The sequence below is a fragment of the Chiroxiphia lanceolata genome, chromosome 1 (assembly GCF_009829145.1).
Source record: "Chiroxiphia lanceolata isolate bChiLan1 chromosome 1, bChiLan1.pri, whole genome shotgun sequence".
Taxonomy (NCBI): Eukaryota; Metazoa; Chordata; class Aves; order Passeriformes; family Pipridae; genus Chiroxiphia; species Chiroxiphia lanceolata.
In genome coordinates, this window is record NC_045637.1 from 37627642 (window position 1) to 37655286 (window position 27645).

General features: G+C 40.3%; 1 protein-coding gene and 1 long non-coding RNA gene across 3 annotated transcripts in view; both read right to left on the minus strand.

Annotated features, from left to right (window-relative positions):
• LOC116798369 overlaps positions 1-9163 on the minus strand; it is a 44008-nt gene extending 34845 nt beyond the window's left edge. Inside the window, exons 1-2 of the long non-coding RNA XR_004360878.1 lie at positions 9118-9163; positions 8258-8343 (exon numbers count right to left, since the gene is read on the minus strand). This is a non-coding gene — a long non-coding RNA (uncharacterized LOC116798369). The remainder of the gene's footprint in view (positions 1-8257; positions 8344-9117) is intronic.
• The window catches only part of NKAIN3 (sodium/potassium transporting ATPase interacting 3), a 354927-nt gene extending 328506 nt beyond the window's left edge, over positions 1-26421 (minus strand). For both annotated transcript variants that reach the window (XM_032710736.1, XM_032710729.1), the window contains exon 1: positions 26140-26421. In XM_032710736.1, coding sequence (XP_032566627.1) covers positions 26140-26193 — 54 coding nt within the window. In that variant the 5' untranslated portion in view covers positions 26194-26421. The remainder of the gene's footprint in view (positions 1-26139) is intronic.
• Positions 26422-27645: the final 1224 nt, after the last annotated feature.

A 27645-nucleotide genomic window follows, 5' to 3' on the forward strand; every position in this document is an offset into this window, starting at 1 on the left:
ACAGTATTGAAAAACAGTTTGAAAAATAGTTTGCATGTCCTTAACTAAACCAGAAGAAAGCAATGTATAAACTAACAGGTTTTGGAGGCTGCTTTAGTACCAACTAGTCACAAAGAAGTCAGGTCTGTAGTGCAAACCTTTTATCTCTACCCTGTCCTTATGTTTGACCAAGTCACACACAGTTCGTTTGAATTTTTTCTCACTAAAGAGAATATATGGTGCATTTGTACTCCTTAGCCTTCCACAATTTCCACAAATGACAATTCATGCTCAGAATCGACTCCACATAGAGTGAGAAAACCCAATTTGCCTGGGGTTTCAGAGAAGTTTCAGCTTCTTAAATGTAGTCAGCAAACTATTTCCAGCCTTTATTTTGACCTTATTCATAGATCCCAGTTTATAATCTTCTAATATCGCATTTCTCTCACACCTGACCACCCTGGAAACTTCACTAAAATACAGTGTATAGCTAAGATAAACTCTTGTAACTTTTCTATTGTTAATTAACTTCATCACGATTTCCAGTGTGAACACTTTGAACACTTTTGCTCTGTTAGAACTATGTTAGTGGTTTACAGATGGTGGTTCAGAAGGCATAAGAAAATGGTTTTCAAAATAATTAGGAATATTTTTTTGTTTAATTATATATGCATGAACCTCTACAGATAAGTACACAAACAGGCAAAACTAGGGAAAGTATGGTTTTTTTCAAAGGCTATTCAGTGTGATTTTGAAACATGAGAATTGTGGAAACACTCTATATCTTCCATCCTTTTCAGAACTGAGATACAGTCCCTTGATTAAAAAAAAAAAGAAAAGGTGGGGAAACACTGGACTACATGTCAAGGTGATGGAAAAAAAGGCTAAGAAAGATTTGGTCAGGATGGATTTTAAGGGGAAAAAGGAGAAGCCATTGTCACCACATATCTCAAGCCAGCACCTTACTAGTAAGTATGGGCATTTCTACCATGACGAAATAATTGCCAGGCCTGACCCCAGAAGGAACAAAACTTCAGATAAATCATTTCCATCTCTGTCAGCACAAACACCACCTGCAGTAAACTGATCCCTGAAAATATTTTCATGGGTTTCTGCCACATTTAAACCATATTTTCTGAACATCTATTGAGCAAAAGTTAGCACAGATTTTCTATTTAATGCAAGTCAGTGGAAAGAAAAGTCAAGTCAAAGGTTTATGGAAGGAAGAAAAGCTATCTGTTGTAGCATGTAGCTGTCATGAGTTATTTTATGGGATATATGAAACCTAGCAAATCACATTCACATCAAAAAGAAACTACATCCAACACTGACTGAAATACATCCCCTCGCTGTTTCTGCAACCTCAGAGTCTGACCTTCACATTCCATTTAATAGGAGACAGAAAGACTGAGTGCCATATATAGTAGAGAATAATCTAAGGACCCTCTTAAAAATAAATATTTGCAAGTCCTAAAGAAAACATTAAAAAATAAAAGATGTATGAAAAATTGTTTATGAACTCAAACACACAACAATGGTCTTTTTTCATACACTTATAAATTAATCCCTTTGCAGAAAGAAAAGGAAGACTATGTGAGCATATATCACACAACATAGAATTCCAACAATTACTTATCTTTTATTTCCATCTATAAATTTGAAAATGCAGTTGCCAGCTATTTTGGAGCCTACTGTAATTTTCCTGCAGACGCTGGTCTCCAGACAATTTATTATAAGATTGATACACTAAATATAAAGTGGTTTCACTCTGTAGACCTTACATCACATTCACAGTTTTCTTATTAATCCCTTTCAGTTAAAATATAGTTTTACACTTAAAAAAAGAAAAGCCCCAATAAAATTTGTAAGGCACAATTATTCACAGGTTAAAGCCCAGTCTTAGATACACTCTTGCACTTCATGTCAGCTACATGAATCTCTTGGCATTCACTGTTCTCAAAGATGTTGCTCACAGGCTTGTCCTTAAGTATGTGCTGATTGTTCAGGAATTATTGGAGAGAGTTGGAGTAACACAGTCTAAATGTTGCACATGAATAATAAACTGATCAAAAAATCTTACACAGTGGAAAACTTTTTATCTAAAAATATTGATTCAGTAGTAATAAAACTATTGCATGAAAATCCATTAACTGTTATAATCATATAAAAATAAATCGGGTGGGCTTTCTACAAGCCCAGATTCTCAAATTCCCCATCCCATTGCTTTTCTGGATTGACTGAACAATTCCTCCAAGATCAATGCCTTCCCAAGAGTCAACCACACATTGAGGTAGGCAGTAGAAACCAACCAAAATCTGTGTTTACACCACAAGACACACGCACACGCATATACACAGTAACTTAGTTTGCTTTAGTGACATTCTTCTAAAATACTTCTATTTTCCTGTTCTGCATGTGCTCATATTTTTACAGGGATGGCTCAGGTTTCTCTGTAATAATTGTTATATCACAGACAGACTTTTGAATAAATTAAAATTTACACATTAGGTGAAAATTTGACTTTTCAGTTTAAAATAGACTGCATAAAATTCAAACAAAATGAATTTGACAGTGCTGTTTAATGCTTCTTGGAAGTTTTTGTGCAGCTTTGTCTTCTTTCTTTTAGATGCTCTTTTTAGAGTTTTATAGTTTGCATTAAAAAGAAGATTAAAAAGAAAAATATTGAGAGACCTGTCATCAGTAGTTACCAAAAATCTTGTTGCTTTTCTAGCTGTTAAAACATTTGGTTGAACAATGAACTATCAATCATTAGTACTGAGCTCTCCCACATGGAATACATTTTATTGACAGTTAGAAATAGGTAACAAATAACGTAGTTTCTTCTTAAACCAATGAATTAATGGTGACACTCCACAAGTTAATACATAAAGTTTGATCTTTACACCTTACCTTTGCTGATACAGAACCCACTATTATTTTGCATACCTTACATGTTTATATAGTTCATAGACTCTAATCTATAGAAGGTAGAAAACATGAATTTTAGACGGATGTGCCTCAGCATTCCAGCCCCATGGTGCCAGATGTTGTCTAAACTAAGAGATTAAGGTTTAAGTAGCAAATTGTCAGTTATCTGAAACTGGGCTCTTTGAACTCCTCTGACTGAACAGAATGATCTAAATTTCTGGGATAATAAAAAAGAGCACATGTATTCATCTATTACTTTGACCACATCACTTCATGATTGTTTCTTCACCAGTCAGGAGAGCAACAGAATCACATATGAACTTCTGATCTCAAAGAACCCTCAGTTCCAAGTATATTTGACCTGGTGCTTGTGATAGTCCTTGGAACAGCATCACTGTTTGTTTTGTAGGCCCACAGGGAGTGGATGCTGAGTGACATGCTGACCTTACAGTCATTAACAAGATGCTGGTCTTTTCCACTTTGTTTGTAAAAAACAGAACACAAAGATATAATGATGATAATTGAAAAGAAACCCTTAATAGAAACATATTTTGAAAATCCAGTAAGCTTTCAGCATTCAAAGAACACCAACCAATAGGAGGCAATATTGAAATGCTATACTCAATACGCAGAAAAAAATCTTAGAGCCACTAAAGATTGCCAAGCTGAAGATACACTATAGTTTTCAAACCGAATAAACTGTGTGACTCAACTTCTCTAAAATTACACCTGTGAAAATGCTAAATGCCAAGACCTTCCCTTAGGAATTTACAGCAGATATGTAAGTCTTAGCATGTTTGCCCCCCATGACATAATGGTATATTATCAGCAATATTCCTAGCTAAATTCCAACCAAGGGGAAGATCTCTCTCCTGAAAATTACTTTAGAACATAGTTCTATGAGGATTTACCAGCAGATACTCACTAAGCCACCAAGAGAAGACAGTCATTATTAATTGTGAGGTTTCAAAAATATTTAACAGCCTAAGGTGAGGACAAAGCAAATAAATGCATGACACTGAAGATTAATTAAAGTCTAAACTGCCACTCAAAACATTTTTTTTCTTCTCCAAATATGTGGGTTTTTCCACTAGCAATATCCGCATTAACCACTTCATTGTTCTTCTAGAACTTCTTCTAGCTTCTCTATATATGAAATTTCTGGTGGACTGCTGAAGCAAAACTGTTGAAGAACTTCTTGCTTATAAAAATCTATTGTAATATCCAGTTCTGACAATCTGCAAGGATGGAGGTACAACTGTCTCTCTATATAGCCTCTTCCTCCCTTCAAGATAAACTAGCTCTCCCAGGTCCTCTGAAGCAGATCCATGAGCAACCCAAAATCTGCACTAGTGAAGGACAGGATTACAATTCTGCAAGTCTTGTTCACTTTTCTCAGTATTTTGAACTCTCCAGTCTCATAGTCTGTGGTGCAAAGGCTGCTATAATGTACTGGCACCTGAAAAGGGGTCCCAGTCCAGTTGCTTTCATAGAGAAAGTGCTGCTGTGCACCAGGCACTTCTTAACTGCCTCCATGTCTAAACTTTGCTCCAGACTTTGATCTCAAGCCCCAGCAAACATAGAATCATAGAACAGTTATGGTTGATAGAGACCTTTAGAGGTCATCTAGTCCAATTCCTCCACAATAAGAAGAGACATCTTCAACTGGATCAGGTTTCTTAAAGCCCCATCCAACCCAACCTCAAATGTTTCCAGGGATGGGGCATCTACCACCTCTCTGGGCAACCTGTGTCAATATCATAACAAAATCATAAACAAATGTGTTCCTTTTACATAGTCTACATCTATCCTCTTTTAGTTTAAAGAGGATAGATGTACTATTGCAACAGTCTCAACTAAAAAGTTTGTGCCTATCTCCATTGTAAGCCCCCATTAAACAGTGAAAAGCTGCAATAATGTCTCCCTGGAGCCTTAACTACTCCAGCTCTTTCACCCTTTCCTCACAGGAGAGGTGCTCAAGTTCTCTGATCATTTTTGTGGCTCCTCTCTGGACCCACTCCAATAGGTCCACGTCTTCCCTGTGTCCAGAGCTGGACATAGTACTCTAGATGGGGTCTCAGCAGAGCATTGGGGATATGGTTTAGGGGTGATTATGGTGGTGCTGGGTTGATGGTCGCACTAGGTGATCATGAAGGCCTCTTCCAACCCTCATGATTCTGTGATAGCAGAGGTGCAGAATCACATCTCTCAACCTGTTGGTCATGCTCCTTTTGATGCAGCCCAGCATATGGCTGACTTTCTGGGCTGCAAGCACAGATCACCAGCCCATGTCAGGAGCATAATCTGAAGTTCTCCTTGTTATCTTAGCAAGCATATTCTCACTTTCGCAGACAGATCATGTCTCAGGATCATTTAGTGGAATGGTTCCTCAAAGAAGTGAAAGACAAAGCCATTTCTGTCGCAACAGCAGAATTTTGATCAATGGTCACTAACAGTTGGATTGTTCAATCTGAAGGAAACTGTGGAAATAGATATACGTAATAACCAAAACCATCAAGGGTTATTATCAAGGAGAAAGTTGTACATTGTGCTGAGTTGACCTTGGCTGGATATCAGGCCCACCAAAACTGTTCCATCAATCCACTCCTCAGCTGGGCAAGCACAAAAAATACAATCAAAGACTCATGGGCTGAGATAAGGGCAGGAAGACATCACTCACTGTCATGGACAATAACGTACTTGACTTGAGTAAATTAATGGAATTTACCACCAATCAAATTAGAGTAATGAAAAGTAAAACACACCTGCCCCCACACCCCTCCCTTCTTCCTGGGCTGAATTTTATTCCTGATTCTCTACCTCCTTCCCACAGCTGCACAAGGGACAGGGAATGGGAGCTGTGGTCAGTTCATCAGACATTGTCACTGCCACTGCTTACTCCTCAGGGGCAGGACTTCTTTTCTTGGTCCAGCGTGGGAGTCAGTCTCTCCAGGAGAATACTGCAAAGAATGCTGTGGCAAATGGTGTCTAGAGCTTTCTTAAAGTCCAGGTAAAAAAGATCCACAGACATCCACTGCATAGGTCATCTTGTCATAGAAGGAGATTAGGTCGGTCAGCAGGACTCACCTTTCATAAACTCCTGTTGACTGGAATGATTCAACATGAAATGTGATTCAATACGATTCAAAATTAAAAATATCCACTCATTAAATGGCGTTGGGTAGTCTAAAGCATGGTCACCTGCCACAGTCCGAAGAGGGGATGGGACACGAGGAAGGGTGCAAGTAGAATCTCCTATTCACGCGTACACAACGTCTTTTGTCCGCTCGGGAGGGGAAAGGGCCAGAACATAGGGCGAAGCATAAGACAGACAAGCAGGGGGATAAACCAGGATAGGGACATGGGCAAAAGGGGGAGGAGCGAGGAAGCAGGGAGCAGGCAAACTCATGGCAAGCCTGGGCTTGTCCAGGCTGTGCACTGTGTAGTGTGAATACAATGAAACCACAAAATAACAGTAAAGTCCATATGATAACTGTAAGGTCCATATAATAAAGTCCTGCCAATTGCTGTATGCTTTTCTCCACGCCTGGAACTGTTCCCATCCTGAATCTTGCTCCTTCACAATCACCCTTGCACACTCTGCAAATATTGGCAGAACAACATGTATATGGAAGAAAACTACTATAAAATCTAAGACTGAGAAAATACATTTCTGAGTCACCGGTAGATATTCAGGAGAAATTGGCCTTTTATCAAGTTTGTGAGAAACTGTGAGCTCTCTAGGCTAAAGACAAAGAAGTAAAGGAGCTGATCCCAGCAGACTTACTTGTTTTATTTAGAATCTGAGCAATAAGGAATACCCCAGGAATCAATATGTCTATCAGAGCTCAGACGATACTTGAAGAGTAAGGCTGGAATGATACAGCAACAGAAACAAGACCCTCACATGTAAAAGAAGACCTGTACTCTTTTCTCTTGTCATTGCCTTCCTTCCCATCCTTTTAGCTGTTTATTTTATGTCATTATTAGAACCTTTGATAATTACTTTTTAAAGCAACAAAATACATGCACAGACCAAGCATTTTTGGCCTAATTCATAATTAACAAAATGTCTTTCTGATAATCAGTGTCCAAATGGTGTGCACAATTTTCTGCTTGCCACTCCTCAAACCATACCATTTAATTCACTACTTTTAAAGGAAAAAGAGCTGCTTCATAGCTGGAATAGGAGTAGCACAGACAGCTTTCCCATTCATATATTAGAACTGATAGTAGTTGAATATGTTTCTCACTTTTGCATAGGCAGGTACTATTCAGTTTACATCACAAAGTTGTGCCATAACAGCCCTGTACTTCTATTAGCTCAAATGAAAACTTCAACAGCACAGTTATCTGCTCTAGGATGGCAAAGCCACTGAGGGAAACATGGCTGCATCAGTAGATAACTGCCTCAGCTAAGTTTATACATTTAAAGTGGTGGCATAACAGCCTGCAGGAAGAGAGAAAATCCTGTTGACATATGTCCCATCTACACCAAAAGGCCCCTGTAATGAAGTTATGCCGGTAGTGCTAAGACTGCAGATTGCTAATTAGGCAAAACCTAACCAATATGTATTACTACAGAGTTTCTGTTACTAGATCTTTCTATCCAACATAACGTTGCAAGTCCTTTGTGGGTTTTAATTCAGCTTGTGCACATTTTCTTTTAGCCATTTCTGAAATCAGGGTGAAAAGCAGCCACAAGAGATCAACTGCCTCAAGACAGAATCAACTGTACAAACGATATGTTCCTGATCAAACATTCCTGTAACAGAACCCCTAATCCCTGGAAATTTGTTTTCATAGAAAAGTAAAGATGGAACAGTGTTTAACCCATATGGTATATATATATTTCATGCAAAAATAATTCCTCAGTGAGACAGAATGGGGGTAAATATGCACCATTCAAACCAGAATCATAAACCTTTTCACACAAAATTCAGTGAGAATATTTCTCTTATTTTTCTAAGAGAAGACGATCAAGCCAAGGCTTTCTTCACCTGCACAAATGGAAAAATGCACCCCTATCTGAAAACATCATTAAAACAAGGGTTTAAATCTCTTGTTGATACAGGTTGTCCAGGAAAATTGTGGAGTCTCCCTCTCTGAAGACATTCAAAAGTCACCTGGACATATTCCTGGGTAACATGCTCTACTAACCCTGCCTTGGCAAGGAGGTTGGACAAGATGATCTCCAGAGGTACCTTCCAACTCTAACAATTCTATGATTCTGTGATATTCCCACTGCACCAGTTCTTACCACTTCTTGAAATAAGAACTAAAATTACATATATTCCAAGAATCTTGTCTTACATTTTCAGAAAAGTGACCATTTATTATGTTTTCTTACCTTCTACCAATATTCCAGCATGATGCTGTGGAACGTGTTGGTTCCAGCCCTGAGTTACAGGTTTGGCTCACAGCTCTTCCTTTCTTCTGAAAGGTGAAGAATACATAGATAATCTCTCCTGACACCTCTGGAAAGGTCTTTAGACAATAATTCCAGACGCAATAAAGTTTCTTCCCTGTCAAGTAAAAGTGCTAGATGCGAAGAATTCTGTTAATGCAATGTTATGATTGAGTTTTTCAATAAACCACAGTCAGGGAAGCCTAAATTTTGCCTCTGGCAGCAAATCTAAAAAAAGTGCATTTAAGCATCTGAAAAAAAAAGAAAAAAAAATAAGGAAAACACAAAAAGCATTGCAGACAACTGTGTGCAGGGCTGACTACAAAACCTGAAATAGTGAGAACTATTCCATTGGTTTCCAATTGGTTTTAGGTAACATCCTTATTTTTGAATTTTTTTTCTTCAATATTAATGAAGGTAATATTATTTTCTGAACATATCTGTGTTTATGCTGGTCATATCTTCAACTTCCTTACCATCATTCCTCTATGCTTCTTCAAAGGAGACCTAAAAGCATGTTCTAGAAAGGCTAGAAGTTACAGGACTATCCTGAGTCTTCCCTGTAAAAACAGCCTAAAACCTGTGAGGATCTTTACATTTTCCAAAATAGGACAAGGATGAAGGAAGCAGAGCATATAGAGACACAAACCCCCTAATGCAGACAACGGTATGAGAAACTACCGGTGACACCATTATAATGCCAAATCCTATTAAGCATTTTATTAAAATGTGGGCATAAGAAACATTTAAAAATACACATTTATTATCAGAGGAATTTTTTCAAATATGTGAAGGACACTTACCATCAAGTATTCAGCTGTTATCTTTTAAAACTGATATTCAGGAAGTGTAAATGACCATAAATCCACTGATGTTAATGGATTTATGGAGACTAGAGAGCCAGAGAAAGTGAGTTTTGAATAATCTAATAGTAAAAGCAAGGAATAATGATCTCAGATGTACCATCACCACACACCATGTTGCTCACAAACAGACCAGCATGACATGGCCAAACTTTCCCAAGGAAAAATCTATATCTGCGCTATGAAAAAGCATGAACACTTCAATCTCAAGGCCCTCTCTTCTGAGAATTTGAAAGCATCAGACAAGACAGTCTTATAAAACATGAATGGTGATCTTGTGCTTAAGATGGGAGCCTGATTTTTTTCCCTGGCTTTGTCCCAACTTCCCTATGGCCTCAAGCAAGGCCTACTAGTAGTAATGGCAGTAAAAGGCTACAAACCCACTTTTGAGCATAGCTGTGGGAAGTACTTCAAAGTTCCCTAAAGATTAAAAAAACTTACAAGGAGGACGGAAAAAATAGATCAACTGAGCAAGAAAGGTTACTGGTAAAATTCAGTGTCTGTGTTAGGCTTATTACTGGTAAGATAAGAATGAATCTGGAAATTGAGGGCAAAAATGGTGCACTTAAAATTAGGCCTACATCAGCTAAATAATAAGGCCAGTTTATTCCACCTGTGTACAGTTTAGGAAACAAAGCTCCAGAAATCAAAATTGCAAGAGATTTGCAGAGGAAGTCTAAAAAGTATGATACAATTTCTGACTTGGTTCCGAGAATCTTCTCCTCCGTTGAGCTTCAGCCATTGGGGATGTAGTGGGATGGCTTTTGGATTTTTTAGGTCTTCCCTAGCAACGGGCTCAGAAATCTAAGGAAGTATTCCATATCATCCTTTAACGTAACACAACATATAAATAAGGCGTAGATAAGAGAGCTCGCTCTCTTCCGGTGTCTGAAGGCGACATGTCTCTCCGCAGACGGTCTTTGTTTGTATAGGTCAAGGCCTGCCTGCTCTGACCTGCCTGCTCCGACCTGCCTGCTCCGACCTGCCGTTATCTCCGGTTCCCTTCAGGAGGCGTGGGGAGTTGGTTGGTGCTTCACGTGGTTCTGCTGTCTCATTCAGGGAAGTATTTAATTTGTTTTTCTGTGGTTCATTTTTTTCTTCCTCTCTTGAGAGAGTGGGAGGGGGGAGGACACAGCTTGGACTCTCCAAGAGAGCCAGGCCAAACTTACACAGGGGACAAAGGCAAAACCATCCCAGGCGAACCTGGCCGTTAGCAGCAGGATGTCAGTGTGGCACTCCTGACATTCGGTTGGTGCACTTCTCTGTCATGATACTCCTTTTCATGCTTACCTTTCACCTAATACTCAAACCATGTTTCAACAGCATTATGGATTAAGGTGGTCTATTCCATTCAGCTGTCCAAGAAGACCAACCCAAGACAGAAAGCTGACTGGGATGAACAAATCAGGTTTTGATCAAAGCAATAAGCTGGAATCCAACAAAGCAGTAACTGGTAGACCCAGTCTACGCTCCCAGTGTCTTTCTTCATAACAACCTGAGCATTTCAAAGAATGTGCACCCTCACACCTTGATAACTCTCCTGTTTTTATACTAGTCGGCCTGCGTATATTTTCCAGAGTTAGTCTGACTGCTTTGCCTATGTTCCAGCTCATCCAGATACAGGCCAGCTTCTTCCAGAAGCCTTGTGGATGCATTAGCACTGTACTGTGCCTGAGCTATGGTATTCTCCACAGGCTCGTTAACCAAGGCATCACACCATGCTAACTAACTTCACAGTTCCCAGATGCACACTGCCTTACCTCAGGCCATCTCAAAGCAGAACGAACATGTGACTGTCTCCATCAACCTGTGTAAGCAAACACAATTTTAACTGTGTAACTTTAAAGTTTTTTGAATTCTTTATGCACACCATATAATAATAACTGGTTATAATTATAGGCAAGAGTCTCACATTGCCATGCAGCCAGCATTTCTAATGCAAAACTGTTACTCTGTATGGATATGCACTCAAATAAGAAAAAGGAAACTATTTTATAAAAACAGTGTATGAAACCTAGAGATATCATTATATAATAAAATAGCCTAAAATCTGATGTAGTTTCTTGCTTATCCAGAAATCAGCATATATTAACTTCTGATATTTGAAAAGCTTTTGTTCCCAACTAATAAAATGAGAGCAGAACAGACCTGGAAACCATCTTAAAGTAATGGAAGATTTAACAAGAAAATAAGATACTTCTAGTCTAGAAAAAATGTGAGCGTATTAATAATAGATGATCCAGCACTACTCAGCATGATGTAGGGGTCTGTGAAATGTTACAAAGCCAAGCCTCATGCTAGTGAAATGCTGGCTGGTAACACTGATAGAGTCAGTATGTGGGAAAGAAATCTTCCCTTGAGGATGTCCAATGGGTGTATTCTCAACCACAACACTTTTCAGATTAGAAGAGGGTACTCATTTTTGCAGGCTTCCTAATGGTACATTACAGTGACTTCATCTAATGGCACCCCCTAATAGTGCTTGCACTTACCAGCCCAGTCAGTAACACAGCTGCATCAGTTACAGCTTGATCCCTCTGGGTAGTGATGCCATTGAGTGAGGACATCAGCGTCTGTAACTCCTGATGTTCTCCGTGGGAGATGAGGTTACTCATTCCAACACAGGAGGTGCTCAACACTTAGCATAGTCAGACTGGTATACCTCTGAGAGTTTATGTTCTTTAAAGTCACAGAGATTACCCCTTAAAAGCAGCATAATTTATTGCCTTAGTTTTAGAGGAAGAAAACTGGCTGCCTTGGAAATTCCTCTTCTGCCTAGATAGCTGGGATTCTCTGTCAGATGTGCTTTTGTCATTCAGAGAAAATACAACAATTAAAGTTTGCCACCCAAGAGATTAGGATTTTTTCTTATTTCAGTGTCACGTCTCAAGGATGAAGGACCACCACCGCCTCCCTAAGATCTTGCTTTATGGTGAACTTGCCACCGGCTGCCACAAGAGAGGAGCCCCAAAGAGAAGATACAAGGACTCCCTGAAACAACATCTCAGCCTTGGCCATACTGATCATCATAACTGGTCTACTCTGGCCTCCAATTGGGAGGTCTGGAGACACAGCATCTATAACGCTGCTGATGCTTTTGAGAAAGCATGCAGGATCACCCCTGAGCAGAAAAGACAACGCAGAAAGAATCATATCTTGCAGAATATACCACCTAAGGAGTCCTTCTGCTGTGCCTTCTGCAATCGGACATACCTGTCTCGTATTGGCCTTTTTAGCCACCAATGCGCTTGCGACAAACGTGGGTAGAGCCCTTCCCAAATCTTCGTTCGCGAAGCCCAGCCATGATGACGATATTGTAATTTTTTTGACATTTCCAGTTAACAAAAACTGAATTGAATAAATGAGTTGACAAAGGTAATATAACAAGAAATCCATGAACCCATGGTTCTTTTAGTGCCAATTAAACAGTGCTTCCATCAACAGAAACAAAACTCTTCCCTGACTTAAAACTGTCCCTTCCCTGTATGCAGATGGTCAGTTCCAGTACTTGGGGGATACTTGTTTATTTTCCCATTCTCCAGAATGCCCTTAAGAGACTGACTCCTATCTTCCAAAAGGGTCTGTGTCCAGAGGCGACAACACAAGGGGGACTCCCCAACTAAGTATGCAGTCAGTGCCTGTGTACGTATTTGCAAGTCTCATTCTGCAGGAGAGTTAATTCTGTTGGGATCAACTCAAATTTGTCAACTCCTGAAAACAATCTTTCCAAAAGAGACATTCCTCCTGAAACAGAGACGGATTTTTGTCTTTGCAATGTATTTTAGCACCTCCAAACCACTTTTTAAAAAGCACACAATTAAAAAGAAATGTGTTTTCCAGATTATGAGCCCACACAAATACAGAGAATTTGCCTATGAAAATGTTAGTATGCTCATAGCCGCATGTGGCCAATATAAAAAAAAAAAAAAGGAATTATGGTAACTGCACACAGAAACAGTGAAGAAGCACCAAGCATAAAACCAGCCTAAACTACAACTCCAGAGACTTTCTGTAGAGCATAAAACAAAACAATTGCATGTTTTCTTTTCTGACTCCATTATCTGTTTTGGTTTGTAAGTGCTTGAGGTAGGTTGTATCTCAGGTACACATCCTAGTTCACAGCAAACTTCAGATGTAGTGTGCTTCAAATGATCTTTAAAAGTGCAAACTCAGCAGTGGACTTGGGGCATTACTTACTGCAGCTTCTCAACAGATGAATAAGCACAGTGAAGCCACAGTAGTACTGGAGCACTCCAGTATATCTGGAATGTGCACTAACTATAGTCCAGCCTAGAAATCTAACTGCAGTCTAGAAATCCCACAGAAAACTAAGAGATTCATATGGTCAAGAATTTCACTGGTCAGATACACCAAGTGAACCAAATATGTAAGAAATCTAAATAATAAATAATTAAATCTAAAATGAAAATATCAGAATCTCAGTTGCTCAGGCTAACTTTGACACTCTTTTGAGCTAAAGGTACTGCAGAAACAGTTCTTCAGCTTTCAGTGCAAGTAAGTATCACATACTGGCTGAACGCTGAAACTTGTAACCTCTCACAGACACAAAAAATGCAATTAAACTATCTGATACCAGCTTCTCCCACTCTTTCTAGATGGCCCAGGCTCCTTAAATGTGACCAAAAGAGGTTACATGTAGTATTGCTCTCCCACCATCACACAATCACTTTTTTTCAAAACACAAGGTGCGTAGAAAATGTCAGCAGATCAAGGTGGATAGAGGTTTAGCACCCGTCCCACAACAGAACAAGCAACCAGGTCTATGTACCTATGTGATGGGACTCAGTAGCATCCTGGTGAGGCTGCTCCACACCCTGCATTATCACTGTGCAAGGCAGCACACCACATCTCAGCTGCACAGTCATCAGAGCATTCACTTGATTACAGTTGTACAGATTAACAGATGTGACTGTTAAAATATAAACACACTTATCTTCGTGACATCTAACTAACAGAAAAAAAAAAACATATTAGAGAAATGAAGGGCTTCATCACTTAATCCAATTTAAATAAATTTTGGCACTTTGTGGTTCCTTCTGGCACAACTCGGTCAGCTTTGGTTTTCATCAAACCGCTATGACTAAATTATACGTTAGTAATATACAACTTAAAGCCATTCATGGCACCTAATATACTTCAATATATTTAAACTCATCCGTGACATTTGAATGAAGTTTGTATTTATGCTACTGTCATTCATACGTCTAATTTGTCATTGTAAATTAAAAAAAAGGCATTTTTTTCAGTCCATCCCAACACTACTATTGCAAGTCCTCTAACAACTGCATTACAGTAAACGACTGTAATTCATCTATCCAGTATCACTTGTCCACATTCCCCTCTTTTCTGAACTAACCAGACCTTTTTATAGTGCTGTCCTAGTTAGAACAGCTGGGACCGATTCATCACCGGATGGGTGTAGCCCAAAACTGTGTATTCTATAGCTTTCCATGCCATTTCCCAGAAACTGTTATCAGTAGAGGCCTGCGAAATAGGAAGATGCTCCTGTCCTCATACCCTTTTATGGAATTCCCCGCTCTGAGAGAAGGACTGAGCATCCTCATACCCTTTTATGGAATTTCCCGCTCTGAGGGAAGGACTGAGCATTCCTGCCTGAACTGGAGAATATATAAACTTGGAGTTTCAGAACCTTTTCATCCACTCATGGGATACAGAGGAGGACTGCAGGCCACTGCTCTCGACTGGACTGCAACCACCACTTTTCAACCAGACTGCAACCACCACTCTCGACCAGACTGCAACAGCACTCTCACCAACAGGTTTTTCCCTCTCCTTTTACTTTGGACTCAAGGGGGCCCAAAGAACACCACTCTGTTCATGTCCCAGGGTGTTGGGTTATACATTTGGGTTTAGTGGGTTAAAACCAATTGTTTGTCTGTATAATTGTACTTATTGTGTTATTTTATTAAATTGTTATTCTGACTTATAATCTCTCTTTTGAGTTGAGTTAATTTCCCCTGCTGGTTTACCTTTAAACCAACTGTGAAACCAACATCATGTGAAGAACCACAAATAACTGTGGCATACACTAAAAGAAAACTTATTTTGTATAGATGAAAATCACTCAGATAAGTACAATGTACTGTGCCCATTTACAGCAACAAGTAAACTTTAACAGTCTTGACTTCTTTAGGGAAACAGATCTGAATCCTATCATGATAAACAGATGAAGATCAGAATTTGGAAACTGCTCTGAAACAACTGGGATGAGAGTTGGGAACAAATCATCTGGCTCCAGAAAAAGAGAAACAGGAAAATGGAAATAGCGTATCATTTCACAGCTAGGCATTGAAGCCAAGAGTTTCCTGTTGATGAGAACAGAAAGAAGAAGAATGAGGCTGAGCACAAACCTGTGCTTTGACCAGCATAAGAATTAAGTGGAATCAGTGGTAATTGGCAAAAATGTCTTCCAAATCTGGGCAGTTTTAAGGCTTCCTGAATGCCCATGTTGATGTGTACACTAAAACAAGTATCTTACAAATGTACAGCTGGCTGATTATAGACTTACTAAAGAATCTTCAGTAGCTCAAGGGATCTCCATGAGAAGACCATCTATCTTCAGTTTTCTGAGTAGCTCCATCTGCACTAGAGGACAGAGAGGCTTTCCAGGTTTCTATGATGCAAATTGTTCAATCAGTAGAAACAGCAATGTTTCTGTTCCAGTTAAAGTCTAAACACTTACCTTGATGACGTCTACTTAATTCATTAAATAAATACACACTAGAGAAATGAAACACTCTGCTCACTCTGCAATAGAAAGATACAGCAAGCTTTTAGCAGGAAAAAATAAATAGTTCACAAGCAGAAGAAAAACTATATATTTTTGTGATGCTATTCCTGCATTATAATGCACTACAGTTTCCAGCTTTAGAATTCTTCAGCTTTTTATTCCTTGATTGTGGAAACTAAACTTCCAAAAGGATTTTTCTCTGTGCACTCCATTTTAGCAGAATCCTGATTCCAAAATGCATTTAGACATGAGCTCTTTTCACTCCATCTAAGAAACTGCACTGAATTGACCTTGGGTTTTTTGTTGGGTTTTGTTGGGTTTTTTTTTTGTTTGGGGGGGTGTTTGATTTTGGGTTTTTTTTGGTTTTGTTTCAGGGTTTTTTTTGCTTGTGTAGGTATGCATAGTATCAGCCAACAAGGATTTATGTGTCTGTTCATTTCCCCTGTGACTTGTGCTGAGCTTCAGTTGCATGCTTCTAAGCTCCAAAAGCACTTGTTCACAAGAGGTTCCAGGAACTGGCAACAGGGTAGTAAAGTTGCAGCATTCCCAGGACAACACAGAGTATTCAAGGCTCAACCAAAGGTAAAAACTAAAACTGGATGAGAAACACTACCAGTCATTCCAATCTCCCTAGAAAATACCATAATACGATTTTAGTCCCCTGATAATTTTTATTCAGAGAGTCTGACACTAACACAGTTACTTTAAAATAGAATAGTGAGAAACTAGAAGCAGCGGTATGTTAGAAAAGATGAATAAAAATCTTTTCCTTAATATCTGGTTTTCAGTGAAACCTTGGGCAGGAATTCCTCCCACACACAGAGGCAATTTTCATCTGTCTGTGAAGAGGGCTTCCACATCCCACTTTCTTAACACTCATCTAAATGCACCTTTCTACACTTTTCATCCCATGTTGCCACATAATCTCCATCACTATAAAACTATTTCAGGATCTTTCTGCTCAGCTCTTAATTATTGTTATTACTACTTGACTATACCTGTATCTTCTTTGGTGTGTGTCAAAACCCTCCTTAGGGAAGTTCCATTTGGCTCATTGTCAACTATACATACTCTTTATATATATTTATACTTACTCTCAGCCAAAACCTCTGTACTGATTAAATTTAAAAAAAAAAAAAGTCACCTTTCTATCAACCCCCTTTGGAGAGAACTGGGGGATAACCAACTGTGATTATTCAAGAGAGTCACTCTCAATATCAATAATTTGTTTATAATTATCTTCCTTTTTCATTTCATAAAATTTTCAATTTTACTTCTTTGTGATGTTAAATTTTTGTAACGGATATTTGTCTGGTCAAAACTGTATTAAGTTGTTAATTAAATTGTTGTATTAAGTAGAAAACTTTCTTTTTTCCTTTTACTGTAATGCTGGCATTCACTAGGTGGAAGGGGTTCATTGCTGCTTTTGCTTGAACCTTTCATTATAAAGAGCCTTTATGCAAAAGAATGACTTTCAGCAACTTTATTGAGAACTGTAGGGCATTCAGCAACTTGTAAGAACAACTCCCAAATCACCACAGCATTAAAAAATCCATCTGAGCTGAGATTACATGCAAGATATGGCTGTGTTTGAAGAAAGACAAGATGATAAGGAAGTATAGTAAAAAGTAAAAAGTCTAAAATAAAATCTTTTACTACCATTTCATTATCGCGGTCTTAAGCACTCTGTTTGTTCCTGAGATCAGAGAACACTGATTAAATTCAGCTTACCACTGTCTTTTAGAGACCTACCAAAGGCATGGATCTGTAGCAAGATTACAAAGATTTCACTGGTCACACATGGAAGAAAAAAAAAGCCCATGACATCCTAAAAACTGACTTAGTGATGGTGGCATGGCTCTGTCAAGGAATTGCAAGTCTCACTAAGTGCAGCAGTGCGTGATCTGAAACCTGCTGGCATATCCTTTAGGAAGCTATGCATTAACTGCTCTTGAGAGACGGGAAGAAAACTGTTTCATCTTGGACAAATACAAGCTGCTTCAAGATTCAAAATGAGACACTTTCCATTTGCTGCTGCCTGATTTCTATTTTCAAGGCAAAATGTACTAAATATAAAGCAGAAAGACCAATGAAAAAGATGAAATTTACACAAAATCATTGCAATTAAATTAAATCAAAATGAAAAATAATGTTAAGTTATAAAGTTTACAAAGATATCATGTCCAGTATGAGCAAAGGTAGTGCAAAATTCATTGAGCTATGCTGCTAGCACAGATGACCTGAGGGAAACTTGGGCAAAAAGATCACTTTGGTCTTCACACTACCGTGCCCACCAACCTTCACCCTTCTAAAAGGTGGAAATTGGGACTAATATAGAATGACATTTTTATACTGATGGTCAGTAGTATTTAATATAAATATTTCATAATGACATTTGCCCTCATCTAACTTGCAATGAATTTCAAAATGTGACCTAGAGTTGAAAAACCCTGTATCATATTATTAGTTTCCTGAACCAAGCAGTCACTTATTACTGATCCTTTGTATTATTTATCTGGAACCAAAAATGTGCAGTTCATTTCCCTGTACAGATAAAAATAACAGGCTCTTTGCCCAAAAATGACTGTTTAGCAATTAATTACAAGGTTGAATGAATAAAATATATTTTGCTTCAATATTAATGAGTTTGAAAGATCTGATACACTACATCGTATCACAGAATTGTTACTTGTGAAATTATAAATGACAAGGCCATCACAGGTACTTCTCATTTACTTTAACACTGAAGTTTGACACTAAGACTACTGAATACTAGAATTGTTATTGCCATATCAAGACTATTTCCACAGTATTACAAATGCAACAAATTAAGAAACTAATTATTTCAAAACAATTCAAATTGCTATGTAATTTAAATATCCTCCTAATAAAGAACTGAAGGCCTTTATTCCTTTTGCTCTGACAAGATCATATAATCACAGGATAACCTAAGTTGCAAGGAATCTCTAGAGGTCATCTGGTAAAACCTTTATTCATAGCAGGGCCAAAATCAACATCAGATAAACTTCTTTTACATGAGGTTTTTAAGAGCTATGTTCAGCTGGATTTTTAATTTATTCAAGAATGGAGTTTCCAAAAGTTCTCTCAAAAACATGATCAAATGATCTCACTGATTTTTTTCCTAGTATTCAATCAGAATTTCCTTCATGTTGCATCCTAGGTCCTCTGTCTCTCCTCTTCACACAAGCACATCCAAAAAGTAAACATCTTAGCAATAACTGTACGGAATGCATTATTTATTCCAGTCCTAATCAAATGAAATACAAAACCTCCACTCACTTTTCTTGTACAATATCAGGGCCAATGATTGATGTGACTGGTTTGACTCCTTCTTTGGTGATCTAATCAATTAAATTAATTTATTTATGTGAAAATTAATTTGGATATCACAGAGGAGCCAAAATGCAACACTTTTTTAAAAAAATTAAGGAATTGTGATTTTATCACTTATTTGTCAACTTACCAGATTATCCCTAAAACTAAACAGGACACTTTGTACCTATAAGATTCAGTAAGATACAGATTGAAAACACGATGTAATAACACCTAGTCTTACAGATTTTTATTTCAGATCCAAATGTCACAAAACTAGCAAGATTTAAACACCACCTAATATACTGCAAGCACAGTTGATCCAAGATGATCTCTAAATATAAACACAGAGGTTGTTCAAGTTCTGCAAGTTCTACCCAAATTCCATTTAGATCCACCAATACTATCCTTCTGAATTCCAATAATTTTCAAAAACACATTATTGGTTTCTTAGTCCCAAGAATTGTGTCTTGAATGTAGCAGATCTTGAAATGGAGGGAAATTATCAGAATATCTGAATGTTCTTAAAATAGATATTTCCAAAACTTAATGATCTTATAAATACGAAGTACAGCTATATAATTCACAATTTTCAGTGGATTAACTTCCATTATTATAATTGAAATCTTAACTCTTTCACTTCATCACCATAAAAACATTCATTAAATGTTTATATGACAATTAACCATCAGTCACAGAGCAGACAGGAATTGCAGAAAAATAGCCTGCTGTGGTGGATGGAGCCTAAAACTAATCAAGAGCTGCAAGGGTCCTTCTAGAAATTCACCCAGTTGAGAAATTTCAGAGAGCTCTGAAAGTTCATGGTTCCTCAAGTTTTGAATTTCTAACTCTGGAACACTGAACTGAAAGAAGTCTTACATGCAGCTTTGGTAGGAGGGGATTTCACTACTGAACCTGAATTTCTGTTGCATGGAAAGGTTAAACCCTAAAATGCTGATGTTTTGGGAATGTGTTTTACTAGCAGGTAACTCCTGACAATTTTGTAAAAATAAAACAAAATCAAAAAGTGGAAAAAACTTAATGTTAGTTGTTACTCTTTTGTATCTGATGAGAGAGATCATAAAAATTATATAGTGTAATACATTTTGTGGTTTGTGAATATTTAACTCAAGTAGTTCTACTGGATGAAGCACTTTACTTCCAATCTTCAGGTTTGCAATGCAATTATACACCCATACAACAAGCATATCAGCCTCTTAGGCACAGCCACCAGCAATGGGTACAGGTTTTGGGGATGTTACTTGAGTTATGAGAGGAAAACACCTCTGAAAACACCTCAGCTGCTGTAACAGAAAGGACAACATCCTGCAGCCAGGATGTTCAGGGCTAAAATCCCAAGCCTCCTCCATCCTTGCTAGCACAATAGGCACCCCTCATACTTCCTCCTCTTTTATCAGTGGACAGATAGATGCTTCATCTCCAGATCAATGGGCTGGTGATTCTTTTACCAACATAAAAAAGATGCAGGAATTTACCGGTTCAAAGACTTTACTTTCTCAAATTTATCAAATTCCTTGAATCCCTGAGCTGTTAACTGAATAACTGGTACCTGTCTGTTCTAACATACAAGCATCAAGAGTCAAAATCATAAGTAAGAGTGTCTAGCCCTACAAAGTATTTTAAAATGAGATGAAAATCTATGCATGGTATATACCACTTCCGCACATAACTGCTGAAATTTCATGATGTACAGTAACAAATGTTAAACGTTATCATTCAATCTAGTGGATATAGTCTCCAAACCTAAGGATTTACATACATCACTATATTTAATGTTAATGGCAATCATAAATATAAATCTTTTGAATATTGAGAAGGATTAGACTGTTAAAATGACCAACCGCACTCCCTAAACAATCACTAGGACTTAGTGCACTACAATCACATTAGTACTAGTCAAACAATCACTAGTCAAAACAGTGTGGTCTGCTGACACTTAAAATATTTGGAAAGAAACAGGTAAAATAGGCCTATTTTACACTAACTATAACTGGATAAACTATACGCTTCTAAATCAAGACCTACGAAATGAACACAGTACAGAGGAGTCCAAGGATAAACACATAAAATTGTCAAATTTCACACTTTCCACACACTTTCCATCAACCTTCCCTTCACTGCTTTGAAAATCTCATTCACCATCTCTGTTATTTAGAGTTTTTTGTGGTTGTTTATCTGCATGCTTCTAGGTACCAAAACCTTCCACTTATTCTAAATGTTGAAACAAAATTATCCTGCAATGGTAGTTTCTCAGAAACACATTTTCAAAGCAGATTTCACAAAGGTTTCACTGTGTGACACATATTAACATCAATTGGACTCACACAGCTAAATCTCACTGCAAATCATTGTCAATTTACCCCTTCTAGAATTTAATATTTTTGAATTTGTTTTATTTTACAAACATTTTCATCTTATAATGTTTTATGGTAGTGTTTCACACACTAGCACAGGCATAATCTCTTGTATCTGTGTGGTGGTTTGGGCTAGGCCTTCCTTGGTGACCAGTTTGTAACCAAGGAAGGGTCCAGATTTACCCAGTATTCCCTACGATTTTTACGTAAGCCAGATTATAAGAAGAAAGGAGGAGAGGTCTTCGCTCTCTTTCCTTCCGGCGGCTTGGAGGTGCAGGTTCCCTGCTGTTGAGTCTGTCGTGTTGGGGAGCGAGGCCTGGTAGGGCCTTGTCGACCTTGGGAGGCGGAGGTTGCCGGCGATCGTACCGGAGCGACTCTCGGTTGTCCCAAGGAGAGTGGTGGGATATTTTCTTTGCTAACTCTTAGTTACTAGATCTCGGGCTACTGATTGGGATATATATATATATATATATATATATATATATTTTATTTTGGTTTTGTTCCCTTTCCCTTTCCCCTTCCCCTTCCCTTGTGAAATTCTATATATATTTTTAAATTGTATATATATTTCAATTGTAACATAAGTGTAAATATATTTATATATATCACTTTAGCTGTCTTTCTCTCGTTTCGGGTTTTTCTTAGTTGGTTGGTTTTTTTTTTCCTCTCCCTCTTCTCCCTGAGGTTTGGGGGGGGGGGGGCTTCTGGTGGTAAGGTTTGGAGACTTGGCAGGGAGCCAGCTTCAAACCATATCACCTTATCTGGTGTTTCCGCCCGGTTTTCTAGTACAGACAAGGCCAACATTTCAGACTTTTAGTGGCACCAGTAAGAACTATGGCTGTAATCCAAAGAATTCATATATCTTTATGATGTATTTTCCCAATGTATACATAAATCCTAATAGTATTAATGACAGATTTATGCACAAACAGATATACATACACTTCTGACTTCTTTGCTTGACAATATTGGCAATGGTATATGACAATGCTTCAGTCAGGAAGAGCAAAACAGTGAAGGATCAAGGGCAGTGGGGGTGGTGGCCAAGATTCAGCCCTCCTTACACAAAATTCCCCTGACTTTCAGAAGCAGAATCCACCTGAAGGGATTCAACAAAACCATGAGACTAACAGCTTTTCCTGAACTTGTACCATTTAGCCTTCCATCTCAATGATTTTTTGCAGAATCCTGTATTACACATAATGATATGGATTCACGTCTATGAATGAAGTTATCATTAAATGATAGAAGACTAACTACAGACTGTCCTTGGGATTACTGAATTCAGCATTTAAATGTGCTTATTATAGAAAAGTAAAAGCTGTCAGTCAAAAATAAACAATTTCATGGATCAAAACATAACTGAAAACTGTTATTATTGCCATTTTTATGTCAAAATCCTTTGACAAACAGCACTGAAAATTACAAACAAATCCCCTTGCAGTTAATACACTTAATGGATTAACATTAGAGAAAAGGTATTTTATTGACTATCATGCAATAACTGTTGTTCTCTTCACTTTTGCCTAGGCTACCTATTTATATGTTGCTAGGATGAATAGGGCAAAAGTCAGAGGAGACAAAAGTTTCAAAGAGTCAAAAAACTGTGGTTTGAGAACACTAAACAATGTACTTTTCTTTAGAATAAGAACTTCATCTTATTTATGAACATGTCTTCAGGGATTTGGCTTTTATATTTCACATCTTATACGAAAGAGAATCTACATAGCACATGCATGCTATAAATGGTGTTGCCAATCGTGTTTAATCACACATCTTTTTCCCAGGTGATATCTAAAGGTTAATCCGAAGGTTAAGCCTGAACTGTTCCCAGGCCCCTTTCTGATATGACCAGAACATGACTAAGGTGAACAACTTCCTTTTCTAAAATACGTGCCCATCTGTCTGCTTTTTTAAAGTTTTTTCTCAAGACATATAAATCATCAGTACTTCTGAAATTCTACAAATTAGCACTACAACTGCTTTGCATTTTGTAAGACTTAATCTAAATGTTATCTACAAGCACTAATACTTCTTTCAAACTGTCATAAATAGATGCAAGGTAAAATAAAACTCACTTAATGACAGTGACGTCCAGGGATGCAGTTTTGCTGCATATGCTTTATACTTGTGACCCCTAAGATGTCAGAAAAAGCTCTAAAACTGCCTGTGGCAACAACATGTACATACATAAACTGAACACTGTAACCACTGAGATCATGGAAAGTACCTGAGCTTTAAGTTCATGTGTTGTGGTTTAGGAATAGTTTTTCCTAATTTAGTACTCTCACTGAGACTCTCCAAACCACTCAGCCACTCACTTGGTCCCCCTCTCCCTGCAGGTAGCTGGAGAGGAGAACTGGAGGCACAAAAGATTTGGGATAAGAACACTTTACTGAAAACAACAATGAGATAAGAAAACAAACAGTAACAGCAACAATATTAATAACAAAAGTGTACAAAAGAGAGTGATTCACATGCAAAATGCTCATTGAACCCAACCCCACGTGACCACAGTCAGGTTCCCTCCGGCTTGGAACTTGGGCCATAGTATCAGGACCAGAAGGAACTCCTTCTCCCCAGAAGAGAGTCTCTTTCCCTCACTCCTGGCAAGGGACATGAGGTGCTATAGGCAATGACATGAGGTAGTAGAGAATAACCTCCAGGTTCTAGCCATGCCCCCTCCTTGCTGCTGCAAAAAATTAACCCTGTCCTGGCCAGAACCAGAACATCATCTCTACTAGATTACTTCTTGGATATAAAGAAAGACTTCTATTTTTAAATGAAAATAAATTAAAATTACAAAGTTTTGCAAAACACACATTTATCGACATCTGAAAAACACAGATTTGACCGTGGAACATTACTATAAAACAGGTAAGTTCAGTAGAAAGAGCTATACATTGAAGTAATTTTTGAAAGTTGTTATATCATCTGATAGGTCTTTTATAAAACACGAATCTTTTTCTGAAAGACTTTTTATGCATTTCTCTGCAGATTATGGTGTCTATTCACACTTTACTTCAATTTTTATAGCCTACCAGTAGTTCTACAGAATAGTAAATACAGTTATTATAACCCCCATAGCACGCAGAGAGATATATTTGAAGAAATAGGGTTTGTTTCCCCTCCCACATGCACTGAAGTAAATCAGGAGCAACTCTTCTGCAGTCATTAGGACAAAACTGATGCAAACCAAGAAATAAAAAATACCAGAAATGTATAAAGAACACTTCCCTCAGACTAAAAGTACAAATCGCATGCCTCCTCTGCTTTTTGGCAAGGTTGTGCCATTGAGGTACTTATACCATCATGCTAAAACACATCTGAATAAGATCCAGGCTCGAACTGCAAACAATGGAGACACATCAGTTTGCACAGGCTAAGAACCTGGCACAAAGCCTTGAAAATGAACGAGGATCTTCAAATAAATGCAATACGTACAATTATTTCTCATGTAAACAGAAGCGATTTCAATGTGGTCTGACAGACAACTAGAAAGATCAGAAAAAGGATGACGAAAACAAAGTAAACAAACAAAAAATCCCCACTAACTGCATCCCACTTTTATTCTTTACAGACACACACGCACAAGGAACACTAATTTTAAGAAAAGTCATGTGGCAAAATGATGACTCTGAGTCACTAGAAAAGAGAAAAATCTTTTAAAACACTCTTGGGACTGGTAACTACTCCTAAAGGAAGAGCATTATTTCATCATCCAGCTAAGGAGCCAGAGGAAGGATTATTGTTGTTTGGCGGCGATTTGTCTCAACAACTCTCTTCTCTAAAATAAATATGCCAACTTCACTTAAACAAAGAGAAGAAGCTGCACCTTTCTGTTGTTTCGATTGCACACTGAGGAATATTTAATCAGAAGAAAGGAATCCCAAGAAAAGTCACGAGAGAGGGTCGGCAGACACCGTTTTTACGCAGGTTAAGAAAAACAGAAAAAGAAAGCGGCGGTGATGCCGTCCCCGCACCTTGCCAACACGCCGGCAGCGCCCGGCAGTGCCCAGCCTCGCTGCTGCCCCGCGGGCACCGGCTGCCGCCCATGCGGGTGCACCGTCCGCCTCGCTATTCCCCTCGGCCTCTACTTTGAGCAGATGGGGGAAGCCCCCGCTCGGCACCAGCGGGGAGCGACACCGCCCCGAAGCGACACCAGGGCGGGGAAACCGCTTTCCCTCCGGCAGGGAGCCCTGACAGCCACCCGGGCTGGAGCGCCGCGGCACCGGCCGGGCTCGCCGCTCCCCATCCTGCCCCGGCCGCGGGGCGGCTCTCGCCCCACACCGCCTCGCACCGCAAAACTTACGGGCCGGGGCTCGGGGCGCGGAGCGGGCGCGCCGTCGGGGCGGCGGGCACGGACAGCTCCGCGGGCAGGTCAGCGCCGCTCCGCGCCCCCGGCGGCCGCGCCCGGGGCGGGGGACAGAGCGCCCGTCCCTTCCCGCCCCCAGCGAAGCCGGAGCGCGCCCCGGCACTTACCAGCTGCAGCGAGCAGAGGAAGATCAGCGTGCAGCGCCCCGTGCAGCAGCCCATGGTGGCAGCCGGAGAGCCGCCGCCGCTGCTCCTCTTCTTCCCTCCCGCGCTGACGCGGCCCCGGAGGCGAGGCGGGGGGCTCACCGCATCCGGACGGAGCGGCCGGGCGTGTGCGTGTCCCCCGCCTCCCGCTGCCTCCCTCCTTTGTGGAGGGGCTTCTCCTCGGCGGCGGGAAGTAGCGCGCCGAGGTCGGCGCGGCCCCGGGGATGGAAGCTGGCGGCAGCGGAGGGCTCTGCCCGGGTCTGGCTCTGGGGAAGGGGCAGGGGCTGGGGGTGGGCGTGTGCGGCCCCGGGCGGGGGTGGGCAGAGGGAACGCGAGCGGGGAGGCGGGGGGCGTGCGGGGGAAGGCGGGGGGCGGGCGGGCGAGCGCGGACTGTGCGAGGTGCGAACGGGAGAGGAGCGGGGGCGGCGGCGGGCTCTCCTCAGGCGCCGTGACGGGGGTCCCCGGGCGGGTAGTTTGCAGGGATTTCGGAGGCTCCCAGGGCAGGCGGTGCAGGGATTTCGGAGGCTCCTAGGGCAGGCTGTGCTTGAAGGGGACTTGGCGGGAGGGTGGCTCTCCGGTGGTCTGCGCGGAGAGCGGCGGTCGGGGCAGCCCGGCGCGGGCCGCTTGTTGCCAGCGCCCAGGGAAAGTTCAGGGGACTTGGTCGGCCGGGGCGGGGAGGGCGGGGAGCGGCGGCCTCCGAGCGGCGGGGAGGGACCGAGCCTGGAGCACCCCCCGGGCGCCGGCCGCGGGCCATTGTTCGCCGGCCGCGCTGTGCCGGGGGCGGAGGGCGCTCCCTTAGTGGGGGAAGCAGTGGGGACGCTGGTCCTCAGGGAGTCCCACTGGCAGAAGCTGTGTGCCCTCTCCCAGCGGGTGACGGGAGGTATCAGGGAGCCCCCTTCCCTTCCCGGTCCCCCGGCGGTGAGTGCCTGAGTGCCGGAGGGTGGCACTCGGACTGTTTGATCCCCTCCCCGGCCGCGGACCGGCGGTACTGGGGGAAGGGGTTTCCCTCCCTGGCAAGGCCATTGTGCCAGGAAAGCCCGCCGGCTCCTGCTGTTCCTCGCGGGTGTGAACTGGGAATGGGCTCCGGGGAGAGGGACTCGGCCCTGGCAGTCGCCGCTCCGGGAATTGGTAAATCGTAGAATCTTTCAGGTTGGAAAAGACCTTCAAGATTATCAAGTCCGACACTGCCAAATCTACCGTGTACAAGAAGACAGATGAACAAAGAGTGCTCTCTATGGGCCTCTCCGTGGGTAGCTGAGAGAAACAGGATCAGTGGAGATAATACCGTCCCTACATCATGATATGCACTTTGGTCATAGACAAGTAATGTTTTAGGGAGGGATAATAAATACAAATATACACACTGTCTCAACAATATTTGTATACATGGATGAGGTGTCAACGACCTTTTTTTTTTTTGACCAACAAAGTATATATAAATGAGATTTTTTTTTTACAGGCATATTCCAC